Genomic DNA, 26,000 nt, shown 5'->3' with positions numbered 1-26,000 from the left:
CCGATGAAGCCTCTTTCCGATTGTTTGGGGGATCTGGAAAAAGGCTTGTCCGGAGAAGAAAAGGTGAGAGCTACCATCAGTCCTGTGTCATGCCAACAGTAAAGCATCCTGAGACCATTCATGTGTGGGGTTGCTTCTCATCCAAGGGAGTGGGCTCACTCACAATTTTGCCCAAAAACACAGCCATGAATAAAGAATGGTACCAAAACACCCTCCAACAGCAACTTCTTCCAACAATCCAACAACAGTTTGGTGAAGAACAATGCATTTTCCAGCACGATGGAGCACCGTGCCATAAGGCAAAAGTGATAACTAAGTGGCTCGGGGACCAAAACGTTGACATTTTGGGTCCATGGCCTGGAAACTCCCCAGATCTTAATCCCATTGAGAACTTGTGGTCAATCCTCAATAGGCGGGTGGACAAACAAAAACCCACTAATTCTGACAAACTCCAAGAAGTGATTATGAAAGAATGGGTTGCTATCAGTCAGGAATTGGCCCAGAAGTTGATTGAGAGCATGCCCAGTCGAATTGCAGAGGTCCTGAAAAAGAAGGGCCAACACTGCAAATAATGACTCTTTGCATAAATGTCATGTAATTGTCGATAAAAGCCTTTGAAACGTATGAAGTGCGTGTAATTATATTTCACTACATCACAGAAACAACTGAAACAAAGATCTAAAAGCAGTTTAGCAGCAAACTTTGTGAAAACTAATATTTGGGTCATTCTCAAAACTTTTGGCCACGACTGTAGATACAATACTCTTCTCCATTCAAACCGTCACCTCATCCCTCAAAAAATGAGACCCTAACTAAGACAATCAGTCGAAAAATAAAAAAGCTATGGCTCTCAAACTATGGAGACACTAAAACATATTTTTTTGTGTTTCAAAAAAGCTATTATTGTGTAAATAAATAAGAAAAAGTATACATATTCGGTATGGCCGCGTCTGTAACTATTGTCTCTATAAAAATGTCACATGACCTAACCCCTCAGGTGAACGCTGTAAAAATAAATAAATAAAAACTGTGCCAAAATTACCCATTTTTTGGTCACCTTGCCCCATAAAGTGTAATAATGAATGATCAAAAAAATCATATGTACCCAAAAATGGTACCAATAAAATGTTTCTTTAGAGGGTGTACAGTAAAAACTGAATACTGTAAGTAGACCTGAGGGATTAATTAAGACTGGGTAGATAAAAAAAAAAAAAGTAGGGGCATAAGGATTGATTCACATATATCCATGCTGTGGCATGTTCTGTCTATTGTATTTGGCACTATATATAATACATGCAGTGTTATTGCCTCGTATGTTGTGCAAAATGCCACAAGGGGGCCCACTGAGGCTTTATCGCCCAAGGGCCCACATGAACCTGGAGTCGGCCCTGGCTACCCTAACTTTTTGTAGCGTGACTAATTGATTTTAACTAATATACTACAGCTGAAATCCAAATGAATGCATTCAGATGAATAAGATTGTGGACTGCTGCTGTCATTCAATAGATAAAATCAGTCAAATAACATTTAAAGGGGTTGTCCAAGATCATTAAACTCTTGTAAAAGCCCTAAAATGTGAAAAAAAGTTACCGTTACCCCTTTCTGTAGCACTCTTCTCCTGCGCGGATTGTTTATAAACAGCAGTGATGTGCTGCGACAGGTCACATGATCCTGCAGCCAATCACAGACAGCAGTAGGAGAACCAGACCAGTGCTGTTCATGTTCATTTATTGTAAACCACTTTAAAGCTTGTCCAAATGTTTTCATTATCACAACCACAACCACTGCCTAAAGAATTCCAGTGTCATGATAATCATCGGTGGCCAGGACCATGAGACAAAAGCACGAAGGTTGCAATGTAATTTCTGTTTAAGGAATTTTGGCGGGAAGCTTCTTTCACACAAGTGACTTTTCCATCTGGATGCAGTCAGTGTAGCCAACACACAGCATCCAGACTGAATCCAGACCCATTGATTTCAATGGGTCTGTGTACATATATATAAATATATAACTTAACCACTTCACATCCGGGCCATTCACCCCCTTCCTGACAGAGCCTAATTTTGCAAAAACTGACATGTGTCACTTCATGTGGTAATAACTTTGGAACGCTTTTACTTATCCAAGCCATTCTGAGACTGTTTTCTTGTGACACATTGTACTTCATGACAGTGGTAAATTTGAGTCGTTATATTTCACCTTTATTTATAAAATAATCCCAAATTTACCAAATTTAAAAAAAAAATTCGCAATTTTCACTATTTCATTTTCTCTGCTTTTAAAACAGAAAGTGATACCTCATTAAATATTTATTACTTAACATTACCCATATGTCTACTTTATGTTGGCATCATTTTGTAAATGGCATTTAATTTTTTTAGGACATTTAGAAGGCTTAGAATTTTAGAAGCAATTCTTAAAATTATTAATGAAAATTTCCAAAACCCACTTTTTAAAGGACCAGTTCAGGTCTGAAGTCACTTTGTGGGGCTTACATAGTGGAAACCCCCCATAAATTACCCCATTGTAGAAACTACACCCCTCAAGTTACGTAAAACAGATTTTACAAACTTTGTTAACCCTAAACTTTGTTTCACAGGAATTAAAGGAAAATCGAGATGACATTTCTAAATTTCACTTTTTTGGCAGATTTTCCATTTTAATAATTTTTTTTCTTTAACACATCAAGGGTTAACAGCCAAACAAAACTCAATATGTATTACCCTGATTCTGCGGTTTACAGAAACACCCAATATGTGGTCGTAAACTGATGTAAAGGCACACGGCAGGATGCAGAAGAAAAGGAGCGCCATATGGTTTTTGGAAGGCAGATTTAGCTGAACTGGTTTTTAGATGCCATGTCCCAATTGAAGCCCCCCTGATGCACCCTTACAGCAGAAACTCCCAAAAAGTGACCCCATTTTGGAAACTAGGGGATAAGGTGCCAGTTTTATTGTACAATTTTGGGGTACATATGATTTTTAATTGCTCTATATAAAAAAAATTGTGAGGCAAGGTAACAAAAAAAATGGCTGTTTTGGCACTGTTTTTATTTTTTACAACATTCATTTGACAGGTTATATCATGTTCTATTTTTATAGAGCAGGTTGTTACAAACGCGACAATACCAAATATGTCTACTTTCTTTGTTTCAGTTTTACATAATAAAAGATTTTTGAAAAATAAAATAATGTTTTTGTGTCTCCATTTTCTGAACGCCATATTTTTTTCTATTTTTCTGCCGATTGTCTTGTGCAGGGGCTCGTTTTTTGCTGGAAGAGTTGACGTTTTTATTGGTACCATTTTTGGGTACATATGATTTTTTGATCATTCATTATTACACTTTATGGGGCAAGGTGACCAAAAAATTGGTTGCTTTAGCACAGTTTTTATTTATTTATTTTTACAGCGTTCACATGAGGGGTTAGGTCATGGGACATTTTTATAGAGAAGATCGTGACAGACGCGGCGATACCTAATATGTATAATTTCTCTTATTTATTTAAGTTTTACACAATAATAGCATTTTGGAAACAAAAAAAAGTTTCAGTGTCTCCATAGTCAGAGCCATAGCTTTTTTATTTTTTGACCGATTGTCTTAGTTAGGGTCTCTCTTTTTGCAGGATGAGGTGTCGGTTTGATTGGTACTATTTTGGGGGCATACACCTTTTTGATCGCTTGGCGTTGCACTTTATGTGATTTTATGTGACAAAAAATGGCTTTTTTGGCACAGTTTTTTTTTTTTAGGTTGTTCCCCTGAGGGGTTAGGTCATGTGATATTTTTATAGAGCTGGTTGTTATGTATGCGGCGATACTTAATATGTCCATGTTCTGAGAGCTATATATTTATTTATTTTTGAGCCATTTTCTTATGTAGGGGCTCATTTTTTGCGGGATGAGGTGACGGTTTTATTGGTACCCTTTTGTGGGACATATGTCTTTTTGATCACTTCGAGTTGCACTTTTTGTGATGTAAGGTGACAAAAATTGCTTTTTTTTTTTTTACACAGTTTTTTTTTTTATGGTGTTTATCGGACAGGGTGGATCATGTGATATATTTATAGAACCGGTCTTTACGGATGCGGAAATACCAAATATGTCTATTTTATTTTATTTTTTCGATAAATTTTTTTTTTTAATTATAATTATTATTTTTTTTAAACACTTAATTTTTTTATTTTACACTTTGTGTCCCCCATAAGGTCATATAAGACCACTGGGGGACATTTAACTTCATATTTTTTTTTTTCACTATTGATTTCTTCTGTAACTGGGGCTGACATAGTAGCCCCAGTTACAGGGGAAATACAGCCCCCCAGAGAGGCTGTACAGCAGAATACAATGCTCAGTGCAGCCTCAGTGCAGGGTTGATCATGGTCTATGGAAGATCCAACAGCTCCTACATGACCGCCGGGCCGGGACAGGAAGCGGCATAGCGCTTCCTGATCTGTATACACAGTGCTCGCTGAGCGCTGTGTATACAGCAATCTAGAAGGCAGGGACACCTGAGAACTGTCCCTGCCTTCCTTGTGGGTTTTGGCCCGCTGTCACTGACATCCACCCATAGCATTTTTATATCCTATGGGCGGATGTGAGGTGGTTAACATTAATATTAAGACACAGGTGTAATGTATTGTAACATTTTGTGTAATATATATATATATTACACATATGCGCACGTATTTTATACATGTTCTAAATATTTAGTTTCTCTAAGGTGCTTTCAAATTTTTCTACATTGTACCATTCTGTGTGTTGGAATGGAGTCGTCAGATTTTCTATTTCTTGAGTTTGCAAGTGTGTTTAAATAAAAGTTTTCCATTTGTTAAAGAAATTATGTTTTTTTTTCTTTGTTATTTAATGTATGTATTCTCTCCATACACATCATGTATTTAATTTAGGGTATTATTTCTGAAGTTGTGGGGGTTGATTGGTGTATCCAAGAGTTAATGATACATGTTTTAACTACTAATAGTATGGCAAGTACTATTTGTGGGGTTTGAGATACTTGATTTTTTTCAGTCTTGTTCTTTGTAATGAAATATAATGGTATATTTATTTTCCAGTGTGTTTCCATATATTGTTGGATGTTTTGCCAGAAGTTTTGGATGTTACTGCATGTCTATAATCCATGCCATAGGTCTGTGTTTGATGAGTTACATTTAGGATAGTTATTCTTTTTGTAATTTTATCATTTTTTGGGAAGTTAAATCCTATATATTCTTTATGTATTATTTTGAAGAAATTTGGAAGGTTTCTTTCCATCTTTCGCTATATGTACTTGATTTACTTTTGACCATCCTTCTAATATTTTTTTGTATATTTTGATCTGAAAGCTGAAGGGCCCATGTCCTATAAAGTTTTTGAATATGTGCATGTGAATTTTGTAAGTTTTATATAGGTTTGAAATTGAAAGTTGTGGTGTTTTCAATAAAAGATCAAATGCTGTTTCGTGTAGCTTCTTTGCCTACTTTTTTTTTTAAGCTATATTTTGTCAGATTCATGCATTAGTTTACTAGCTGTGTGGATTCCCTTTTCTTTTCATTCTTTAATCGTCTGTCTTTTCCAGGAGTAAATTCTATATGGTTCCTCAGGGGCATGTCTTTAGATAAGAGATAAGGTAGTGAATTTTTTGCATTTCTTTCCATGTTACCAATGTGCCTCTTAGGACTATTGTTCTCTTTGCTGTGGTTGGCCAGTAGGTATATTGTGTGTAAGAGAGCTTTAACATTTTCAGGAGCTATTAATGCTTCTTCTAAGGCCTCTTCCACTCGAACGTTTTTTTTTTTCCGTTTACGTTCCGTTTTTTGCGTTCCGTATACGGAACCATTCATCATTCACAAAAAAAAAACGGAATGTACTCTGTATGCATTCCGTTTCTGTTTTTACATTCATTTCAAAGATAGAACAGTACTATCCTTGTCTGTTATGTGGACAATAATAGAACATGTTCTATCAGGAGCCAGCGGTTCCGTTCTGCAAAAAACGAAACGCACACGGACGTCATCCTTATTTTTTGCAGACCGCAAAATATTGAAAAAGCCATACGGTCGTGTGCAAGAGGCCTAAAGGAGTATTGGAATAAAGTTGAGAGTGCTGTAGCCAGTCTAGAATATGTTGACTCAAACAGGCAATATTGTAGTTTCGAATATTTAGAAAGCTCATTCCTCCTTCCACTTTTGGGAACATTAGTAACATAGTAACATAGTACATAAGGCCGAAAAAAGACATTTGTCCATCCAGTTCGGCCTGTCATCCTACAAGTTGATCCAGAGGAAGGCAAAAAAACCCTGTGAGGTAGAAGCCAATTTTCCTCACTTTAGGGGAATAAAAAATTCCTTCCCGACTCCAATCAGGCAATCAGAATAACTCCCTGGATCAACGACCCCTCTCTAGTAGCTATTAGTGATGAGCGGCAGGGGCAATATTCGAATTCGCGATATTTCGCGAATATTTGGGCGAATATTCGCCATATATTCGAAAATTCGCGAATTCATGATCTCCAGGCATTATTTTCTCGATTGCGAAAATTCGCATAAAATTTGCATAAAATTTTCGCATAAAAATTTGCATGAACTGGTTTTTAAAAAAAAAATCGAATATTCGTGATTACGAATATATTTAGCGATATTCTAAATATTCGCGAATTCTCGAAGTGCCGATATTCGCGATTAAAATTCGCAACTCGAATATTCGTGATCAACACTAGTAGCTATAGCCTGTAATATTATTACACTCCAGAAATACATCCAGGCCCCTCTTGAATTCCTTTATTGTACTCACCATCACCACCTCCTCAGGCAGAGAGTTCCATAGTCTCACTGCTCTTACCGTAAAGAACCCTTTTCTATGTTTGTGTACAAACCTTCTTTCCTCCAAACGCAGAGGATGTCCCCTCGTCACAGTCACAGTCCTGGGGATAAATAGATGATGGGATAGATCTCTGTACTGCCCCCTGATATATTTATACATAGTAATTAGATCTCCCCTCAGTCGTCTTTTTTCTAACGTGAATAACCCTAATTTTGATAATCTTTCAGGATACTGTAGTTGCCCCATTCCAGTTATTACTTTAGTTGCCCTCCTCTGGACCCTCTCCAGCTCTGCTATGTCTGCCTTGTTTACAGGAGCCCAGAACTGTACACAGTACTCCATGTGTGGTCTGACCAGTGATTTGTAAAGTAGTAGGAATATGTTCTCATCACGGGCATCTATGCCCCTTTTGATGCAACCCATTATCTTATTGGCCTTGGCAGCCACTGCCTGACACTGTTTTTTGCAGCTTAGTTTGCTGTTTATTAAAATTCCTAGATCCTTTTCCATGTCAGTGTTACCGAGTGTTTTACCATTTAGTATGTACGGGTAACTTGCATTATTCCTTCCCATGTGCATAACTTTACATTTCTCAGTGTTAAACCTCATCTGCCACTTATCTGCCCAAGCCTCCAATCTATCCAGATCCCTCTGTAGTAGTATACTGTCCTCTTCAGTGTTAATTACTTTACACAGTTTAGTGTCATCTGCGAAAATTGATATTTTACTATGCAAGCCTTCTACAAGATCATTAATAAATATATTGAAGAGAATAGGGCCCAATACTGACCCCTGAGGTACTCCACTAGTGACAGTGACCCAATCTGAGTATGTACCGTTAATAACCACCCTCTGTTTTCTATCATTGAGCCAGTTACTTACCCACTTACAGACGTTTTCTCCGAGTCCGAGCATTCTCATTTTATATACTAACCTTTTATGAGGTACAGTGTCAAATGCTTTGGAGAAGTCCAGATACACGACATCCATTGATTCGCCGCTGTCAAGTCTAGTACTTACCTCCTCATAGAAACTGATTAAATTAGTTTGACATGACCGATCCCTCACGAAGCCATGCTGATATGGCGTTATTTGCTTATTTCCCATAAGATGCTCTAACATAGCATCTCTCAGAAAACCTTCAAACAGTTTACCCACAACAGATGTTAAACTTACCGGCCTATAGTTTCCAGGCTCTGTTTTTGGACCCTTTTTGAATATTGGCACCACATTTGCCATGCGCCAATCCTGTGGGACATTCCCTGTCAGTACAGAGTCCGCAAATATCAGAAATAAGGGTCTGGCTATGACATTACTTAATTCCCTTAGGATACGGGGGTGTATGCCATCCGGTCCTGGCGATTTGTCTATTTTGATTTTTTTAAGTCGCTGTTGTACTTCTTCCTGGGTCAGACAGGACACTTTTAATGGCGAATTTATTTCAGCATTCAGCATTTCATCTGACAGTTTATTTTCCTCAGTGAATACATTGGAGAAAAAAATATTTAACAGCTTTGCTTTCTCCTCGTCGCTCTCTGCGACTCCCCCCTCATTACTCTTTAAAGGGCCGACACCTTCAGATTTATACTTTTTAACATTTATATAATTGAAGAACATTTTAGGGTTAGTTTTACTCTGTTTGGCAATTAATCTCTCGGTCTCTAATTTGGCCGCTTTTATTTGTTTTTTACATGTTCTGTTTTTTTCCTTATAGTTTTTCAGTGCTTCCGTGCTACCCTCCTGTTTTAGTGTTTTATATGCTTTCTTTTTGTCATTTATTGCTTTCTTTACAGTTCTGTTTATCCACATTGGTTTCTTTTTGTTCCTTAATCTTTTATTCCCATACGGTATGTACCTCTCACAATGAGATTTTAGGATGTTTTTAAAGATATCCCATTTTGTGGCTGTATTTTTATTTTTGAGGACTTTGTCCCAGTTAGTTAGGCCTATGGCCTCTCTTAGTTGGCTAAATTTAGCTTTTTTGAAGTTTGGTATTTTTGTTTCTCCCTGTAGAAACGCTCTTTTGAATGATAATTGGAAGGTTATTACTTTATGGTCACTATTTCCCAGGTGTCCCCCAACCTGCACGTCTGTTGTTCTGTCAGGTCTATTGGTTAATATTAAGTCCAGTATGGCCGTCCCTCTAGTCGGGTCCTGAACCAGTTGGGAGAGATAATGGTCTTTGGTTATTGCCAAGAATCTGTTTCCTTTATGAGATATACAAGTTTCAGTTTCCCAGTCTATATCTGGGTAGTTGAAGTCCCCCATAATAACCACCTCATTATGATTTGCCGCCTTGTCTATCTCGTTTAGTAGTAGATTTTCTGTGGACTCTGGTATATTAGGTGGTTTATAGTAGACTCCTATTAGTAATTTATTGTTGTTTTTAGCTCCATGTATCTCTACCCACAGTGACTCCACATGTTCATGTCCCTCACTTATATCTTCACGGAGTGTGGGCTTTAGACAAGATTTTACATAAAGGCAGACCCCTCCACCTCTCCGGTTTTGACGATCCTTTCTGAACAGACTGTAACCTTGTACATTAACTGCCCAGTCATAGCTATCATCCAGCCATGTCTCAGTTATTCCCACTATGTCATAGTCCTCCTCACACATCACTAATTCCAGTTCACCAGTTTTATTAGTCAGACTTCTGGCATTAGTATACATACATATGAGCGGTTTATGTATATTTTTTACCCTACACCTTTCCTTCTGAACTGTTCTTGTCCCTCCTTCCATTTCTCCCCCAGTCCCACTACCTTGCCCCCGGTCTCTATCTGCACTATCTTCCCCTTCTATAGTGTAATTACCCTCCCCCCCAGTCCCTAGTTTAAACACTCCTCCAACCTTCTAGCCATCTTCTTCCCCAACACAGCTGCTCCTTCCCCATTGAGGTGCAGCCCGTCCCTACGATAGAGGCTGTAGCCGACAGCGAAGTCGGCCCAGTTCTCCAGGAACCCAAACCCCTCCATCCTACACCAGTTCTTGAGCCACTTGTTAATTTCCCTAATCTCCCGCTGCCTTTCTTGTGTGGCCCGTGGTACCGGTAGTATTTCGGAAAATACTACCTTTGAGGTCCTTCCCCTAAGCTTTTGCCCTAAATCCCTGAAATCATTTTTAAGGACTCTCCACCTACCCCTAACTTTGTCATTGGTTCCGATATGGACCATGACCGCTGGATCTTCTCCAGCCCCTCCCAGTAATCTGTCAACCCGATCCGCGATATGTCGAACTCTAGCGCCAGGAAGACAGCACACTGTTCGGCGATCACGGTCTTTGTGACAGATTTCCCTATCTGTTCCCCTAATAATTGAGTCTCCCACTACCAGCACCTGTCTGGCCTGCCCTGCTCTCCTGGTCCCCTGCTTACCGGAGCTGACATTCCCCTGACTGGCAGAGGAAGTGTCCGGCTGCGCAGTGCCGTCCCTGGACTGACATCCCCCTCATCTGCCAAACGTGCAAACTTGTTGGGGTGTGTCAGATCAGGGCTAGCCTCCCTGGCACTCTTCCCTCTACCCCGCTTTCTAAATGTTACCCAGCTAGCTACCTCACTTTCCTCAGCCTCCTCTCTGTCACCCTCTCCCTCATCTACCCCAAAGAGTGCTTGCTCGGTGAGAAGCAAACTTTTTTGCAAATTGTCAATGCCTCTCAGTGTTGCAACTTGCCCATTTAGAGACTCGATTAGCGATTCCAAACGGGTAATTTGCTCACATCTTGAACAAAGAAATTCACCCTGGAACGGCTGTTCCAGGACTGCATACATCATGCAAGATGTGCACTGGACTGCGTTGTCAATTGTGCAACACATACTAAATGGGGATTACACCACAAAAGAAAAAAATACAATACAATATAGTAATAATATACAGGCTAATTGCAGTCCCCCTCCGAAGTCCCTGAATCTAAAGTCACTTAATCTTAAGTCACACTCTTACGCAACCACACTTAATCAACCACGCGTCGCGGTCAAACTCGCGTTATATATCTGCTTATATTAATATAAATGCAGCTCACTGCACCAGCCTGGTTTGCTTCCCCTCTGGAATCAAAAAGGCTGTGCTGTTCTTACTGCTGAGTTTTTAAAGTCTCCTAATTAGACAGCCACACCCTAATTAAACAGCCACACCCTAATTGCTCACCTGTGCAACCCCTGGAGAAAGAAAAAAAAAAAAGTGTTATCACAGCACAAAATACAGTCAAACACAGCCACTTATCAATGTCCACAAATAATTTAGCTCTCAGATACTCCCTCACTTAATCTTAAGTCACACACTTACGCAACCACACTTAATCAACCACGCGTCGCGGTCAAACTCGCGTTATATATCTGCTTATATTAATATAAATGCAGCTCACTGCACCAGCCTGGTTTGCTTCCCCTCTGGAATCAAAAAGGCTGTGCTGTTCTTACTGCTGAGTTTTTAAAGTCTCCTAATTAGACAGCCACACCCTAATTAAACAGCCACACCCTAATTGCTCACCTGTGCAACCCCTGGAGAAAAAAAAAAAAGTGTTATCACAGCACAAAATACAGTCAAACACAGCCACTTATCAATGTCCACAAATAATTTAGCTCTCAGATACTCCCTCACTTAATCTTAAGTCACACTCTTACGCAACCACACTTAATCAACCACGCGTCGCGGTCAAACTCGCGTTATATATCTGCTTATATTAATATAAATGCAGCTCACTGCACCAGCCTGGTTTGCTTCCCCTCTGGGATTAGATTTTGTAGTGTAATTTTTGGCTTTTTGATTTGCCATAGAAATTTTGTGAACATTTTGTTTGTTATATCTGTTTGTTTTAATATTATAGAGATGATTTGAAGTGGATATCATAGTTTTGGAAAAGTTATTTTTAGTAGTTGACATCGTATCATTAATGATAGTGGTAAATGTTCCCATTTTTGTAATTCTTCAGATTTGTTTTTTAATAAAGGGGAGTAGTTTAATTTACATATTGTGTCATTTTTTTTTGTTCTAATGATTGGATTTTTGTAATTACCGTATAATCCCTTTCTTGTTCAAATCATTGGGGGGACACAGCACCAAGGGTATACGCCCAGCTACCACTAGGAGTCCACACTGGATATATATTATGAAGAAAATAAATAAATTGGCGCCACCCAGGTGGGCTATAGCCTCTCCACAGACACTATGCTAATCAGTTTGTACCAATAGCAGTAGGAGAGATAAACAAAAGCAAAGAACCAAAATGTTCTGGATCGGGGAAGGAAAAGAGAACAGCAGCCCGGTGACAGAGAGAAATGAAAACAGAGGGTGGGATCTGTGTCCCCCAATGAATTAAACCAGAAAGGAATTGTACGGTAAGTACAAACATCCAATTTTCTCGTTAATGTCATTGGGGGACACAGCACCATGGGACGTCCCAAAGCAGCCCCTGAGGGTTGGATAAGAACAGTCATGCAAAAGGTTGGGCGCACAAGTGCAGGAGAACCATGTGACCCAACAGGACCAGTAGAGGCCATAGCATGAGTACAAAGAAAAAAAAATTGTGGGAGACTGCCAGGATCCCAAGGACAAGTGCCTGGGAAAAAAAATTCCATATGCAAGAAAGGAACAAAGTAAAACACCCAGCTCAACCCAAGCTGTAAAAAAGAAAGAAGCTAGAGGAAAGGGAACAGGGCAAGATGTCCTGCACAAGAATCAAGAGTTGAACAAGTGAGCACTAGAGAGCTAGAGGAAGAATCTATAAAGAACCAGGGTTGCCCCTGAAAAAACAGAAGTGCAGCACAACCAATAGGCGTCTGCTGGGAAGACCTAGCGCTCTGCATATAGAAGGATGCTCCAGGAGGAAAATCTATAAGAGGATAGACCCAACAAAAAAATAGGATGGTCCCGGGGGACCAGAGTGAGAACCTGTCAGGAGAGAAAATGCCTTGAAAAAGGACAGGAGCAGTCCTGACCCAAGGAAAAAACCTGAGGAAGACCCTGAGAAATACCCACTGGTTAAAAGGACGGCAATTCCATAACTCTTAGATGCAAAGGAACACAACCAGTAAGAGGACCAGGCAAGGAAAAAACTCTAAATGGTCTCAGACTGAAAACATGACCTGCCTGTGGCAAACACCACGAGAAGGCCCATGAGCGATGCCAGGGTAGAGAGGAAACAAGGAAGCACTGGAGGCTGAACATATTGAGAGAAGGAATAGCAAAGATTCACCATGGGAAGGGAGCAAACCTCCTCCCACTGCATGGCAGGTGTGAAAAGAGAGCCACCCTATGAGAAGGTGGAAACCCCATCCTGCCAGGAAAAGCAGCCAACCCCTAGGGGAAAAGAGGGTACTTGGTATTGGCTAGGAGAAGGGAAAGTAAAGACATGCCTCAGAAAAATTGGAGCAAAATATCGCTGTGAAATGTAAGACCAGAGAAATCTGTGGCCACATGAAGTCTCAGGAAAAAAGTAGCCAGTCACAGGCCCTGGTAATACAAGTGGAGACAGTGGAAGAGAGAAGACTCTGAACAGCCTAAGGATGAACAGTTCTCAAATCAAGGGAAAGCTCCATCCCAGAAGTGGCCAATTTTAATGTAAATTGCAAACCGGAGCAACAAACTCCCATATACTAGGACCTGAACCGGAGGAGATGGGAAGAGAGGTTAGAATCTCAAGAGGGAAACAAGCAGTGTTCCCTCAAAGCTGCATGGATGCGCAGTCACGCATCAATTATTGTGCCCCGATCACCAATTTATAATGTCCGCTCAGCGCCTAGCTCACCCTGCAGGCAAAATGCCCACTGTCATGATGACTTCTTCATCAATAGGTCCTAGTTCTGTCAGCGGGGCACCGCCTACCACATATTGCTGTGCTACTGCTCCCTCATCCTTTTTATGAGTAGAAGAGGAGGACTGAGCAGTGAGCACGCAGCAGCAGGGCGCGGTAACGTGGAGGCGGCGTTTGCAGCGCCATCTTAGAGGCAGCTAGAGTTGGTTTTACCCTGTCAGGGTTTTATGTCTGTCTCATTAGGACATCTGACTTTGCTCTCAGCAGTTTCTATCGGCACAGTTCAGAGATTACCTGCAATCCAGTCACTGTCTTCTCCTGCAATATCTGTAGTGGGTGTTCCTAGATCCTCCTGGTGGCAGGCTGAGAGTACTGCAGTGAGCAGCAATGAACAGGATGCTCCTGGATTTAGCTGACCGTCAGTGGGGCCCTAAAATGTAATAGTTTTAGACATTATATTCATAACCATGGTCCCGACTCTGGTGACATCACTGTACATGGTGTGATGTCATCTCTAAATGTGTGAAGCCCAGCTGAAGAAAAGTAATCCACTCAACTGGAAGCTACAGGTAGCCTGGACTCATTAAGGGCCCCTTTATTTACCCTGGGTGTATATTGAACAGCATGGCACAGGGGTTATACTGTCCAGCATGGTGTAACCTCCATACATTTGCTGTACAGTATACATTACAATCCATGCACCATGCTGTACAATATACAGTATAATCCCTGCACCATGCTATACAATATCCATATACCATGCCGTACAATATACAGTATAGTTCATACACCATGCTGTACAGTATACATTATAGTCCATGCACCATGCTATACAATATACATTATAATCCATACACCATGCCGTATAATATACAGTATAGTTCATACACCATGCCATTCAATATACAGTATAGTTCATACACCATGCTGTATAATATACATTATAATCCATACACCATACCGTAAAATATACAAAATAATCCATACATCATGCTGTACAGTATACATTATAATCTATACACCATGACGTTCAATATACAGTATAGTTCATACACCATGCCATACAATATACAGTCTAGCACCTACACTGTGGGGTTATTGTATATATTGTACAGCTTGGTGTATGGATTATACTGTATATTGTACAGCATGGTGTATGGATTATACTGTATATTTCACAGGATGCTGCAGGGATTACACTGTATTCTGTAGAGTATGGTGTAGGTATAATACTGTATATTACACAGCATGGTGGAGGGATTATACTGTATTGTAAAGGATGGTGTAGGGGTTACACTGTATGCTCTTTAATGTGACAATTATCTTAGGTTTTCCTATTGCACACCTTTGACGGCGCTGTGCCCAGCTCGGAGCTGACTCTGCTCAGCAGCTGCCAAGGCTTAGAGGGAACACTGGAAACAAGCCTATGGGGACCCTAGGAGGGAAAAGAACCAAACCGGGTCCAAAGAAGCAGCTGTCATACAGAGCATGTGTGGCCATAGATGCCATGGGTAGTTTTGCCAGAGGGAACCGGCCAGCTAGATGGTCTAAAGCAGGCATCCTCAAACTGAGGCCCTCCAGCTGTTGCAAAGCTACAACTCCCAGCATGCCCGAACAGCCTACAGGAGGGCATTGTGGGAGTTGTAGTTTGAGGATGCCTGGTCTAAAGCTCATTGGAGCAGGGACTCCAAGCAAGAGTACCCAGGACTGGACCAGATGGAGAATAATAGCCAGATTAAAGAAAAAATGGTATGTAGCAACCATAGCGGGAAAAAAAAAAAAACATCAGCCATGGTTAACCAACTATGCCAAGTGTAGCAACTAGCATACTATATAACACTGCCCCAGAAGCAGCAAGTACAGCACACTGGATTTCGTAAAAGGGACATCTGTGGATGACACATATATAGCATCTTATCTTATGTGTCATCCACAGACCCCCCCCCCCCCCCCCCCCATAACAGTGTCCCTGTGTAGTAAATGGGGGCCAGCATCTGTTTCTGTAATGGCAGCGGGGCCCGGTGCCTGCTTCATTCATAAAGTGGGCGGAGCATGCGCGTGACGTAGTGAGCTACGCTACGAGCGCCCACCCGGCCTCCTGACTGCCAAGAAGTTAGTAGTAAGTAGTACAGCGCTAGATTTAAGATGATTGAAATACTTTAACAATACCCACAAGTTAGATACGATTACCGTATACTAGTGAGCGGGGCCCAATGTAGTAGAATACAGTGACTGCACCGGGCCCCGCTGCCATTATAGAAACAGATGCCGGCCCCCAGCCCCTCCTCCCTCAGCCTATTCACCGGACGGTCGCAACATTCACCCCCATAAGACGCACTGCTATTTTTCCCCCACTTTTGCGAAAAATACGGTACTTCTCTACTGTAAGAATAAAGGCCAATGCATGCAGTGCGTCACGTTACCGCAAAACAAACACGTTAAGTGACCATGAAGAAGCATGCTTTTCATATGGTTCACTATATGGCACGCAACGCACAGTTAAGGAGCGGCAATACCTATACTTTCCATTGTGTTCCGCTGTTACAGAGAACGCAACGCCCATGGTTAACCTAGCCTCACTGATAACTGATTAAGTAAATACGTTTTTTGCAGGACTAGAGACACTTGTATAAGTGAAGGGAATGGATAGTCAATAGTTCAAGACTGAAGCTGTAAACCATTAGAAAAACTGCTGTCATTCAGCTAAGGCTATAAAAACTTGTAAACTCAGATTGTTAGCTTAAACTTTAAACATGACTATGGGATTCTACTAGGGAAATCAGGTTTTAAAATAAATGCCCCTTCCCCTGCCCCTTCCTGGATCCTCCCACTGCCCTATCTTCAGCAGAAGATCAGCACACAAAGGAGAAGGCAGCTTTCCTTCAAGGAATGTATGAAATACATTTGCGTATTAAATACAGAGGAGTCGGAAGTACCAAAAACTAAGGAGTCGGACCATTTATCTACCGACTCCACAGCCCTGCATAAGACAATCACTTTTTAGACAATTTTTTGGGGAAGTGAGGTGGGCAAAATTCCAATTCCACGATAGCTTTTTATTTTCTTATGGTGTTCACCGTACGGCAAAGGTAACAAGAAACAGGTCTAGGGTTTATTATTTACATTTTTAACCAGTTATATGTGTGTATATAGAAAGTAAAAAAAATTTCAATTTCACTTTTTTTTTTTACCCAGACCCACTTGTTTCTTGAAGATCCAGTGGGTCAGATGGCTCTACAATACAGTGATGGTTGCCATGGTAACCGCCTCCCTCTGTTAACCCCTCCCATTCAGCAGTTCCTACGACCATGGCATGGGTTAAACTAGCACAGATGTCGGCAGTTTCAGGCTATATTGAATAAAATCAATATCAACTATATTGTATAAACCATTTTTTAATACAATTTAGAAGGTTCTGGTCCCCACAGTTCGGAACATTTTGCTGGCATTAGAATCCTCTGTATAGACTAGACTACAATCCCCACAAACCCTAGCTTTCCTGCTATGAGTGTTGATGGTTACTGATTGGCTGCCTGATCTTACAGTCCGGCCACACCTCCTCTACTCACCAATCACCAGCACACTGACAATCCCTTTGTTTCACAAGACATTAAGCTTGAGAATTGATAGAAACACACTGAGCATGCTCGACCTAACAGGCTCAGAACTACAGGTCGATGCCATGGTAAATTTATGAGGAAACACAGTGGGTAGCAGAGCAAGAAAACGACTTTTCTAACTACTGAATGCTAAATATTTGAAATGTAGATAATTAGGTAAATATATTATTAGTCTCAAACATAAGTTATATTTATGGTAACCTGAAAACCCCTTTAAGGGTTTAAAAAGACATTGCACTGAAACCTTGAGGCTGGGTTCACACCTGAGCGTTTTACAGCGTGTTCCTACGCCCGGTAAACGCTCAACAGGCAAAAACCAATGATCCCCTATGGGCATGGTTCTCACCTGAGCGTTTTACAGCGCATATGAACGCGCTGTAAAACACCCTACGCCCCAGGAAGTACAGGAGCTTCTTTGGGGGCGTATGGTTGCACGTTCCCGCACATAGACTTCCGGGAACGCGCGACAATGGGCATTTGCTTGTTTCCCTCCCGCGTATGTAAACGCCCGATAAAATTGCGCATACAGAGTACACTCAGGTCTGAACCCAGCGTGATACCTTAGGTGAGAAGTAAAACCAAAGTAAAGAGAAAACAAAAAAAAAAAACACACAAGAGCTTTTAGAGTCTTTATTACAAACTGCAATTAAAAGTAAGACATAGACTAAGGGTCCATTCACACATCTGCATCCGTTCCGCAATTTTGCGGAACAGGTGCAGACCCATTCCTTTTCAATGGGGCCTGGAATGTGCTGTCCGCATCCGCAGATCCGCAATAAAAAAAAAAAATAGAACATGTCCTATTCTTGTCTGCAATTGCAATGGTCGGTCTGCAAAATGCGGAACGCACATTGCCGGTGTCAGTGTTTTGCGGATCTGCAATGTGCGGATCCGCAAAACCCATACGGACGTTTGAATGGACCCCAACATACAACAAACAACATAGAAATATATATAAGTGCCTCTCTCAGACTTATGTACACTGAATGAATAAAACCTGGATCAGTGAAAACAGCAAACAGGACATATTAACTGGCTGACTAAGCTAAAAAGAACTTCCCCCCAGTGATCACAAGGGTTCTTTAAACCTCACTACTGTACAGGGCAAGGTAGGAGCTAAAGGGCATGAAGGAGTTAAAAACTCACCTTCCAGATTAGTAAAATCTATGTAACTTTATGGTATCCAAAGAGCTGGTACCACCAGAACAAAAGCTTCAACAAAAACTGCGAGCAGTATGAACACCCACAGCGGCTCTGGCGTCATTATAAAGCAGCGGGTGGTAATAACTGCGCAGTGGCTAAAACCCAACAAGCATAAAACTATATTTAGAATTTAAGATACACAAGTGTCACTTTTTAGCAGAACGTCTTGAGAGAGGCTGATAAGATCGTCCTTTGTGCAGTGCCGTTGGAAAGTTAATAGCTGCCTTCATTTCAATTAGAGAAAGAAGTTAAAACATGTCATCATCAGAGTCCTCGATATAGGTGATGGGTTTCTTGGCACGAGCTGTTCGGGATCGAGCTGGTGCAATGCTGACGCCAGCTTCAGAATCAGAGAGGTCCAAGCTGAAATCATCATCTGCAGCTTTTGATTTCTAAAGGGAAGAAAGGAACTAAAAATTAGAATTCAGAAGGTCACATCAAAGTCTAAAAGCGGGTAACATAGGGTTAAAGTGTTTGTCACCAGAATGAACCCTATTAAACTAGCCGACATTAGCGATGTGCTAATGTCAGCAGACCCTAATTAGTCTATTCCTACTTTTATCTATGCCCCCGTTACTCCAGAAATAGAACTTGTATCATATGCTAATTAGCCTCCAGGTGCAGGAGGGCATTACCGCTTCTCCGAAAGGCTCCGTTCTCCCACCTCTGGCCATGCCCCGCAACACTAGATTGACAGAGCCAGGCAGCCTTCACCCCCCAACTGCCAGCCCTGTGCGTTGGGGAATCTTGTGCCATTCAGTATTCGGCGCAGTGAGGAAGTCGGCGAGTGCCCATCACTCACTGCACCGAATACTGAACGGGACGGCGCGAGAGTTTACACGGTAGACAGGGCCGGCAGTAGGAGACCATAGCTGCCTGTCCCTGTCAATCTAGTGTAGCAGGGCGTTGCCAGAGGTGGGAGAATGGAGCCTATAGGATCAGGGGCAACACCCCCCTCCCCCCCAGAGGCTATTTAGCATATTATAAAAGTTATATTTCTGGAGTAACGGGGACATAGATAAAAAGGAGACTTTTGTATTACTTACCAGTAAAGTCTCTTTCTCGCTCTTCCTTGGGGGACACAGGAAACCATGGGTATAGCTCTGCTCCCTAGGAGGCGTGACACTAAGTGAAAGCTGTAAGCCCCTCCTCCATCAGCTATACCCTTCAGCCTGGAGAAGAGACTGCCAGTTGCGTGTCCAAGTAGTGAAAGATAACCACCAACCGGAAAAAAGAACCGTCAAGCCCCAACGGGGGCAACCAAGCCGGAACCACAACTGTAAACCCAAATGAAGGGCGGGTGCTGTGTCCCCCAAGGAAGAGCGAGAAAGAGACTTTACTGGTAAGTAATACAAAAGTCTCCTTTTCTCGCCCATATTCCTTGGGGGACACAGGAAACCATGGGACGTTCCAGAGCAGTCCCAGAAGGGAGGGACCAGAACAAACTAGACCAACACCAGAGGCATCAATCAACTGCCGCCTGCAACACCAGACGGCCTAAAGCAGCGTCAGCCGACGCATGAGTATGCACCCTGTAGAACTTGGTGAAGGTGTGCAAGGAGGACCAAGTGGCCGCCTTGCAAATCTGCTCCGTAGAAGCCCGATTTCTCTGAGCCCAGGAAGCCCCGACCGCTCTAGTGGAATGAGCGGTAACACCGAGGGGCGGAACCTTGCCCTTGGCGAGATAAGCCTCAGTAACAGCCATCTTGACAAAACGGGCGATAGCAACTTTGGATGCCGCCAACCCTCTGCGCGACCCCTCTGGAACCACAAAGAGCGAGTCAGTACGCCTGAAAGAGCTGGTTACCTCCAGGTAAACCTTGAGCGCCCTGACAACGTCCAGGCGATGAAGCTCCCTCTCCCTAGGGTGGGAAGGGGAAGGACACAAAGAGGGGAGAACGATGTCCTCGTTCAGATGAAAGGCGGAGACCACCTTAGGAAGGAAGGAAGGGACCGGACGAAGAACTACCTTGTCCTGGTGGAACACTAGGAAAGGTTCCAGACAGGAGAGTGCAGCCAATTCGGACACCCTCCGAAGAGAGGTGACGGCTACAAGGAAAAAAACCTTGCAGGACAGAAGTCGCAAGGAAACCGTCCGCAGAGGCTCGAAAGGAGAAGCCTGGAGCGCTGAGAGAACCAGGTTCAGGTCCCAGGGCGGTACCGGAGGCCGGTACGGGGGAACCGCGTGAGCCACGCCCTGAAGGAAGGTCTTGACAGGACCAAGGGGGGCCAGTGGGCGCTGAAACAAAATGGACAGCGCAGACACCTGACCCTTCAAAGAACTAAGACCCAGACCTTGGGCAAGTCCGCTCTGCAGGAAGGACAAAACGGTGGGGAGAGAAAAGCGGAGCGGAGGAATCCCCAGATCGGCACAGAACCCCAAATAGGTCCTCCAGGTCCTATAATAGATCCTAGAAGAGGACGGCTTGCGGGCACGGATCATGGTGCGGACGACGTCCGCAGAAAAACCCCTACGTGTCAGGACGGTGGTCTCAACAACCACGCCGTCAAACGTAGGGACCTTAAACGCGGGTGGAAGATCGGTCCCTGAGAGAGAAGATCTTCCCTGGCGGGCAGCGGCCAGGGCGCGTCTGCCAAGAGCAGCATGAGGTCGGCATACCAAGACCGGCGGGGCCAGTCCGGAGCGACCAGAATCACCGAGACGCCTTCCGCCGCGATCTTCCGAAGGACCTTGGGCAGGAGTGGGATGGGAGGGAATATGTATGGACGCGCGAAGCCTCGCCAAGGAAGAACGAGGGCGTCGGCTCCGCAAGCTTCCGGATCCCTGGCCCTGGACAGATAGGCGGGGACCTTGTGATTGAACTTGGAGGCCATGAGGTCCACGTCCGGTATGCCCCAACGAAGGCAAATGGCCTCGAATACCTCCGGGTGAAGAGACCACTCGCCGGGGTCGACAGTGGTGCGACTGAGGAAGTCCGCCGCCCAATTGTCCACCCCTGGAATAAAAATTGCCGATAGGGCCGGGACGTGGGCTTCCGCCCAACGGAGAATGCTGGAGACCTCCCTCATTGCAGCAGCGCTGCGAGTGCCCCCCTGGTGGTTTATGTACGCCACAGCCGTGGCGTTGTCCGATTGTACACGAACTGGATGACCCTTCAACAGATGAGTCCAGTGTCGTAGAGACAAAAGGGCCGCTCTCAGCTCCAGGACATTGATCGAGAGTTTGGACTCCAATGGAGACCAAATGCCCTGGACGGATCGGGGAGGAAACACGCCTCCCCAGCCCAAGAGACTGGCATCGGTTGTAACCACCAACCAGTTGAGTGGCAGAAAAGACCTGCCCAGAAGAGGGGACTGTAACCACCAGCGGAGAGATGACCTCACCGGAGGCGATAGATGGAAGGGATGATCCAGAGACTGCGGCGATTTGTCCCAGGAGGAGAGGATCGCCCGTTGGAGAGGGCGGGAGTGAAACTGCGCAAACGGGATCGCCTCGAAGCAGGCAACCATCTGCCCCAAGACCCGCATGCAGAAGCGGAAGGACGGTCGACGGTGGAGAAGGAGACCCCGAACCGCCCCACGGAGGATCAGACGTTTTTCCGAGGGAAGACGTACTTCCGCCGCTCCCGTGTCTAAAAGCATTCCCAGGAAGACCAGTTGTCTGGAGGGGGGAAGGGAGGACTTGGGGAAGTTGATGACCCAACCGAACCTCGTCAGAGTCTCTAGAGTGAGATCCACGCTGGCAACCGCTTGAGAAAGGGACGGAGCCTTGATGAGGATATCGTCCAAGTACGGTAGCAGAAAAACACCCCTGGAACGGAGTAAGGCCAAAACCGGGGCCAGGACCTTGGTGAACACCCGGGGGGCTGTTGCCAGCCCAAAGGGAAGGGCGACAAACTGGAAGTGGAGGTCCCCCACGGCGAATCGGAGGAAGCGATGGTGACACCGGGCTACCGGAACATGGAGGTAGGCATCCTGTATATCGATGGAAGACATGAAATCTCCCTGCTCCAGGGAAGCCACCGCGGAACGGAGGGACTCCATCCGAAACCGTCGAAGGAGGAGAAAACGGTTGAGCTTTTTGAGGTCCAAAATGGGCCGCACGGAACCTCCCTTCTTGGGAACTACAAAGAGGTTCGAGTAGAACCCTTGGAACCTTTCCTCTAGAGGAACGGGGGTAATCACCCCCCTGTCCAGTAAGGCTTGAACGGCCGCGGAGAACGCAACCGCGCGTTTCGGGTCCCGTGGCGGGCGGGAGCGAAAGAACCGATCTGGAGGGAAGGATGCAAATTCGATTTTGTATCCGGAGCACACAATTTCGAGGGCCCAGGCGTCGGAGACGTGAGCCAACCAGACGTCCCTGAAAAGGAGGAGCCGGCCCCCCACCCGGGTGGGTGGGGGCGCGCCTTCAGGCAGAGGATTGCTTTGCTGCGGGTGTGCGGGCAGCCTGCGGCTTGCGCCAGGAGGGCTGCGCCCGAAAAAACGGCTTCCTATGCTTGTCCTGGGGAGGAGCCGAAGCGGCAGCTGTGGTGGGAGCCCCAGAGGCCCTGCGGGAGGCCCGAAAACGAGACGCACCAGGGCATCCGCGGGGGGCGCCCCTGGCTTGGGGTTGAGGAAGATGGGTGCTTTTACCACCCGTGGCCTCCGAAATAAGTTCGTCTAGGCGGACCCCGAAAAGGCGGGAACCCGCAAACGGTAGCCCCGCCAAGGAACGTTTGGAGGCAGCGTCCGCTTTCCAAACCTTCAGCCAGAGCTCCCTCCTGACGGAAACTGCCAGGGCGGAGGAGCGTGCAATAAGGGCTCCCGCATCAAGGGAGGCCTCACAAACAAAATTCCCGGCCCGAACAATAAGCTGGGCCAAGGAACGCAGGTCCTGGATGGGGACGTCCGAGTCCAACTCCTGTTCCAGCTGCGCACCCCAGGCAGAGATTGCTTTCCCTGCCCAAGCAGAGGCAAAAACCGGTCTGAGAGCAGAACCGGAGGCAGCAAAAATGCCCTTAGAAAGGGTCTCCATGCGACGGTCCTCCGCTGACTGAAGAGAGGACCCGTCGGGAACAGGGATGGCCGTGTTCTTTGACAGCCGGGCCACAGGGGGGTCCACCTTGGGTGGGGAAGACCATGTGGCCACGACATCGGCTGGAAAAGGATAACAAATGTCCAGCTTCTTGGGGTTGACAAAACGGGCGTCCGGGCGAGCCCAAGCCTTAGACACCACAGAGGAGAAATCAGAGTGGATTGGAAAGACTTTTGAGACCTGCCTGGGTCTGATAAATGAGACGCTAGCTGCGTCCGAGCTAGGGGGATCATCCTGCACCTTAAAGGTGTCACGAATATCAGAGATGAGTTGACCCATCGCTGAGGCTAGCTTGGACGGCAGGGCCGAGTCCATTTCCAAATCTGAAACCGCCAATTCACCTTCAGAGAGCGAATCCTTTGGAGAGGAGAGGCTCGTCTGGGTGCGCACGCGTGGCGGGGAGAGGGAGGCATCCGAGGAGGAGGCTCGCTCTACTCTAATACGCTTCTGAGAGTGCCTAGCTCGGGAGGGGTCACTAAAAGAGAGTGAACCCGCTGCAGCGGCAGAAGCAGTGGACCCGGAGGGCGCGACAATCAGAGAGGCGTCCTGCGGGGTAGGTGGCCTGTCTATTAGGCGGCCCACGACATGAGTGAGGCTTTCCACGGCCTGGGACAGGGATCTAGCCCAGTCAGGCGGGTCAGAGGCAGCAGGGAGCGACACAGCGGGCGACTGAGGCTGCGGTGGAGCTCGGCATGCAGTACAGTGCGGATCAGACTGCCCCCGGGGAAAGGGTTCCCTACAAGCAGTACAGGCATGGTACCAAGGCTTGGCGGCTGTAGAAGGGTCTGACATGGTGGAACAAAGATGTTGCACTTAAAGTGGGAGACCCCAAGGAAAGGAACGGGGATAACACCCAAGCGACAGTACTGTGGCACGGAGGGGGTTAAAAGTCCTACCAGACCCGGATGATGCAAGCAGCAGCGGTAAGGGGAACAGACTGAGGAGGCTGTGGAGGAGAGGCAGCAGCACCGGCTTCGGATCGCACTGCAGAGAGGATTCCACGCAGCACTGTGCGATGAACCCGGAAGTAGCGGAGCGCATGTAGGAAGCTCCGCCCCCTCTCTGCCGCTCTGAAGCAGAGCCGCGCGCGCGCGGCAAAATGATTTTAACCCCCAAGGATGATGAAGTGCCGGCCTGAAATGGCGCCGTTCACGCCAAGAAAGCGGCCCCCTCCGCGCCTGGATGTGGCAGACGGCTTGCTTTTTTTCCTGCAGCCGTCCCCTGAAGGCAGCGTCCCTGCCAAGGACTTGCCCAGATAAACTCCCCTGCCCGGTAACGGTCCCGATATATGCCCGGGGGGGGGGGGGGGGGGGAGGGGTGGGCGCACGATGTAGCAGTGGCCATGTAGTAACAGTGGCCATGGGAGCCCAGGAGGCCTGTAGCAGCGGTGGGAGGGAGGAAGGGGAGGCTGGAGCAGCCTGTCTCACCATACGCTGTCTTCGCCCTCAATCCATCCAGCGGGGTCGCCCCTTCAGCTCCTGGCACCGCAGTGGCAGGAAGCCGGGGGAGGGACTTGGCGTGCGGGCGACCCTGAGCTGGCGGGACGCAGGGGAGCGAGGCTGCCCTGGTCCACCTTGTCTTCTGTGGGGGAGGCGGCAGTGCGGAATTACCGGCACTGGCGCAACTCAACCCCGGGAGAAACAGAGGGGTCTAATGCGCCTCTGTTGTCCCTGTAGGTAGAAAAAAACCGAATTAAAAACAACAAATAAGGCAAAAATAAAAAATCATAGGAAAACAACCCTGCATAAGCAGGGGGTGTCTTGCCTCCTTGGACACTAAGCAAAAACTGGCAGTCTCTTCTCCAGGCTGAAGGGTATAGCTGATGGAGGAGGGGCTTACAGCTTTCACTTAGTGTCACGCCTCCTAGGGAGCAGAGCTATACCCATGGTTTCCTGTGTCCCCCAAGGAATATGGGCGAGAAAGTAGGAATAGACTAGTTAGGTACAGCAGACATTAGTACATCGCCAATGTCAGCTAGTTTAATAGGGTTTTTAATTCTGGTGACAGAAACCCTTTAAAACGGCTGTCTAGGTGTGCGATGCTCCGCTGGACTCCCCAGCTGACCCAGTTTGACGCCTCCTGTAGCCAATCACTTGCCGTGGCGGACTACCCTTACATCACAACAAATGGTCACATGACAAGCTTCCCTTTACAGGTCTAGCCATGTTTGCCCCCATTCTTGCACACCACTTTAAAGACAAGAATCTACCAGGGGAAATCATTCAATTTGGGGTGCTGGTGAACTAGTTCTTACCTTTGATGGTTTAGTTTTCTTTTTCATGCCAAAATCTGAATCGGATTCAGAATCGGAGTTCTTCCTCTTGCGTGGCTTTGCAGTCTTTTTGGGCGGTGGCATTTCATCATCATCAGAATCTAACAGCTTGGCTGCAGCAGTAGATTTGGGTGCCTTTGGTTTAGACAGTGCTTCCAAAATGGATGGCTGTTTGTCTGGACAGAGACAAAAACGTCTATTACAAGAGATACCAGCAATCTGCATCACACTGCAATGTTACCATTTACCTGGGAAACCCCCTGCTAACTATCCTTGGAATAAAGCTGGCAGATCTGATCAGTGCGTG

General features: G+C 45.3%; 1 protein-coding gene across 1 annotated transcript in view; it reads right to left on the bottom strand.

Moving 5' to 3' along the window:
- Positions 1–18,017: 18,017 nt before the first annotated feature.
- The window catches only part of TOP2A (DNA topoisomerase II alpha), a 37,520-nt gene continuing 29,537 nt past the window's right edge, over positions 18,018–26,000 (bottom strand). The window contains exons 34-35 of the mRNA XM_040436338.1: positions 25,676–25,869; positions 18,018–18,778 (exon numbers count right to left, since the gene is read on the bottom strand). Coding sequence (XP_040292272.1) covers positions 18,635–18,778; positions 25,676–25,869 — 338 coding nt within the window. The 3' untranslated portion in view covers positions 18,018–18,634. The remainder of the gene's footprint in view (positions 18,779–25,675; positions 25,870–26,000) is intronic.

This window comes from Bufo bufo, chromosome 6 (genome assembly GCF_905171765.1).
Source record: "Bufo bufo chromosome 6, aBufBuf1.1, whole genome shotgun sequence".
Taxonomy (NCBI): Eukaryota; Metazoa; Chordata; class Amphibia; order Anura; family Bufonidae; genus Bufo; species Bufo bufo.
This window is presented reverse-complemented; position numbering and strand designations above follow the sequence as displayed.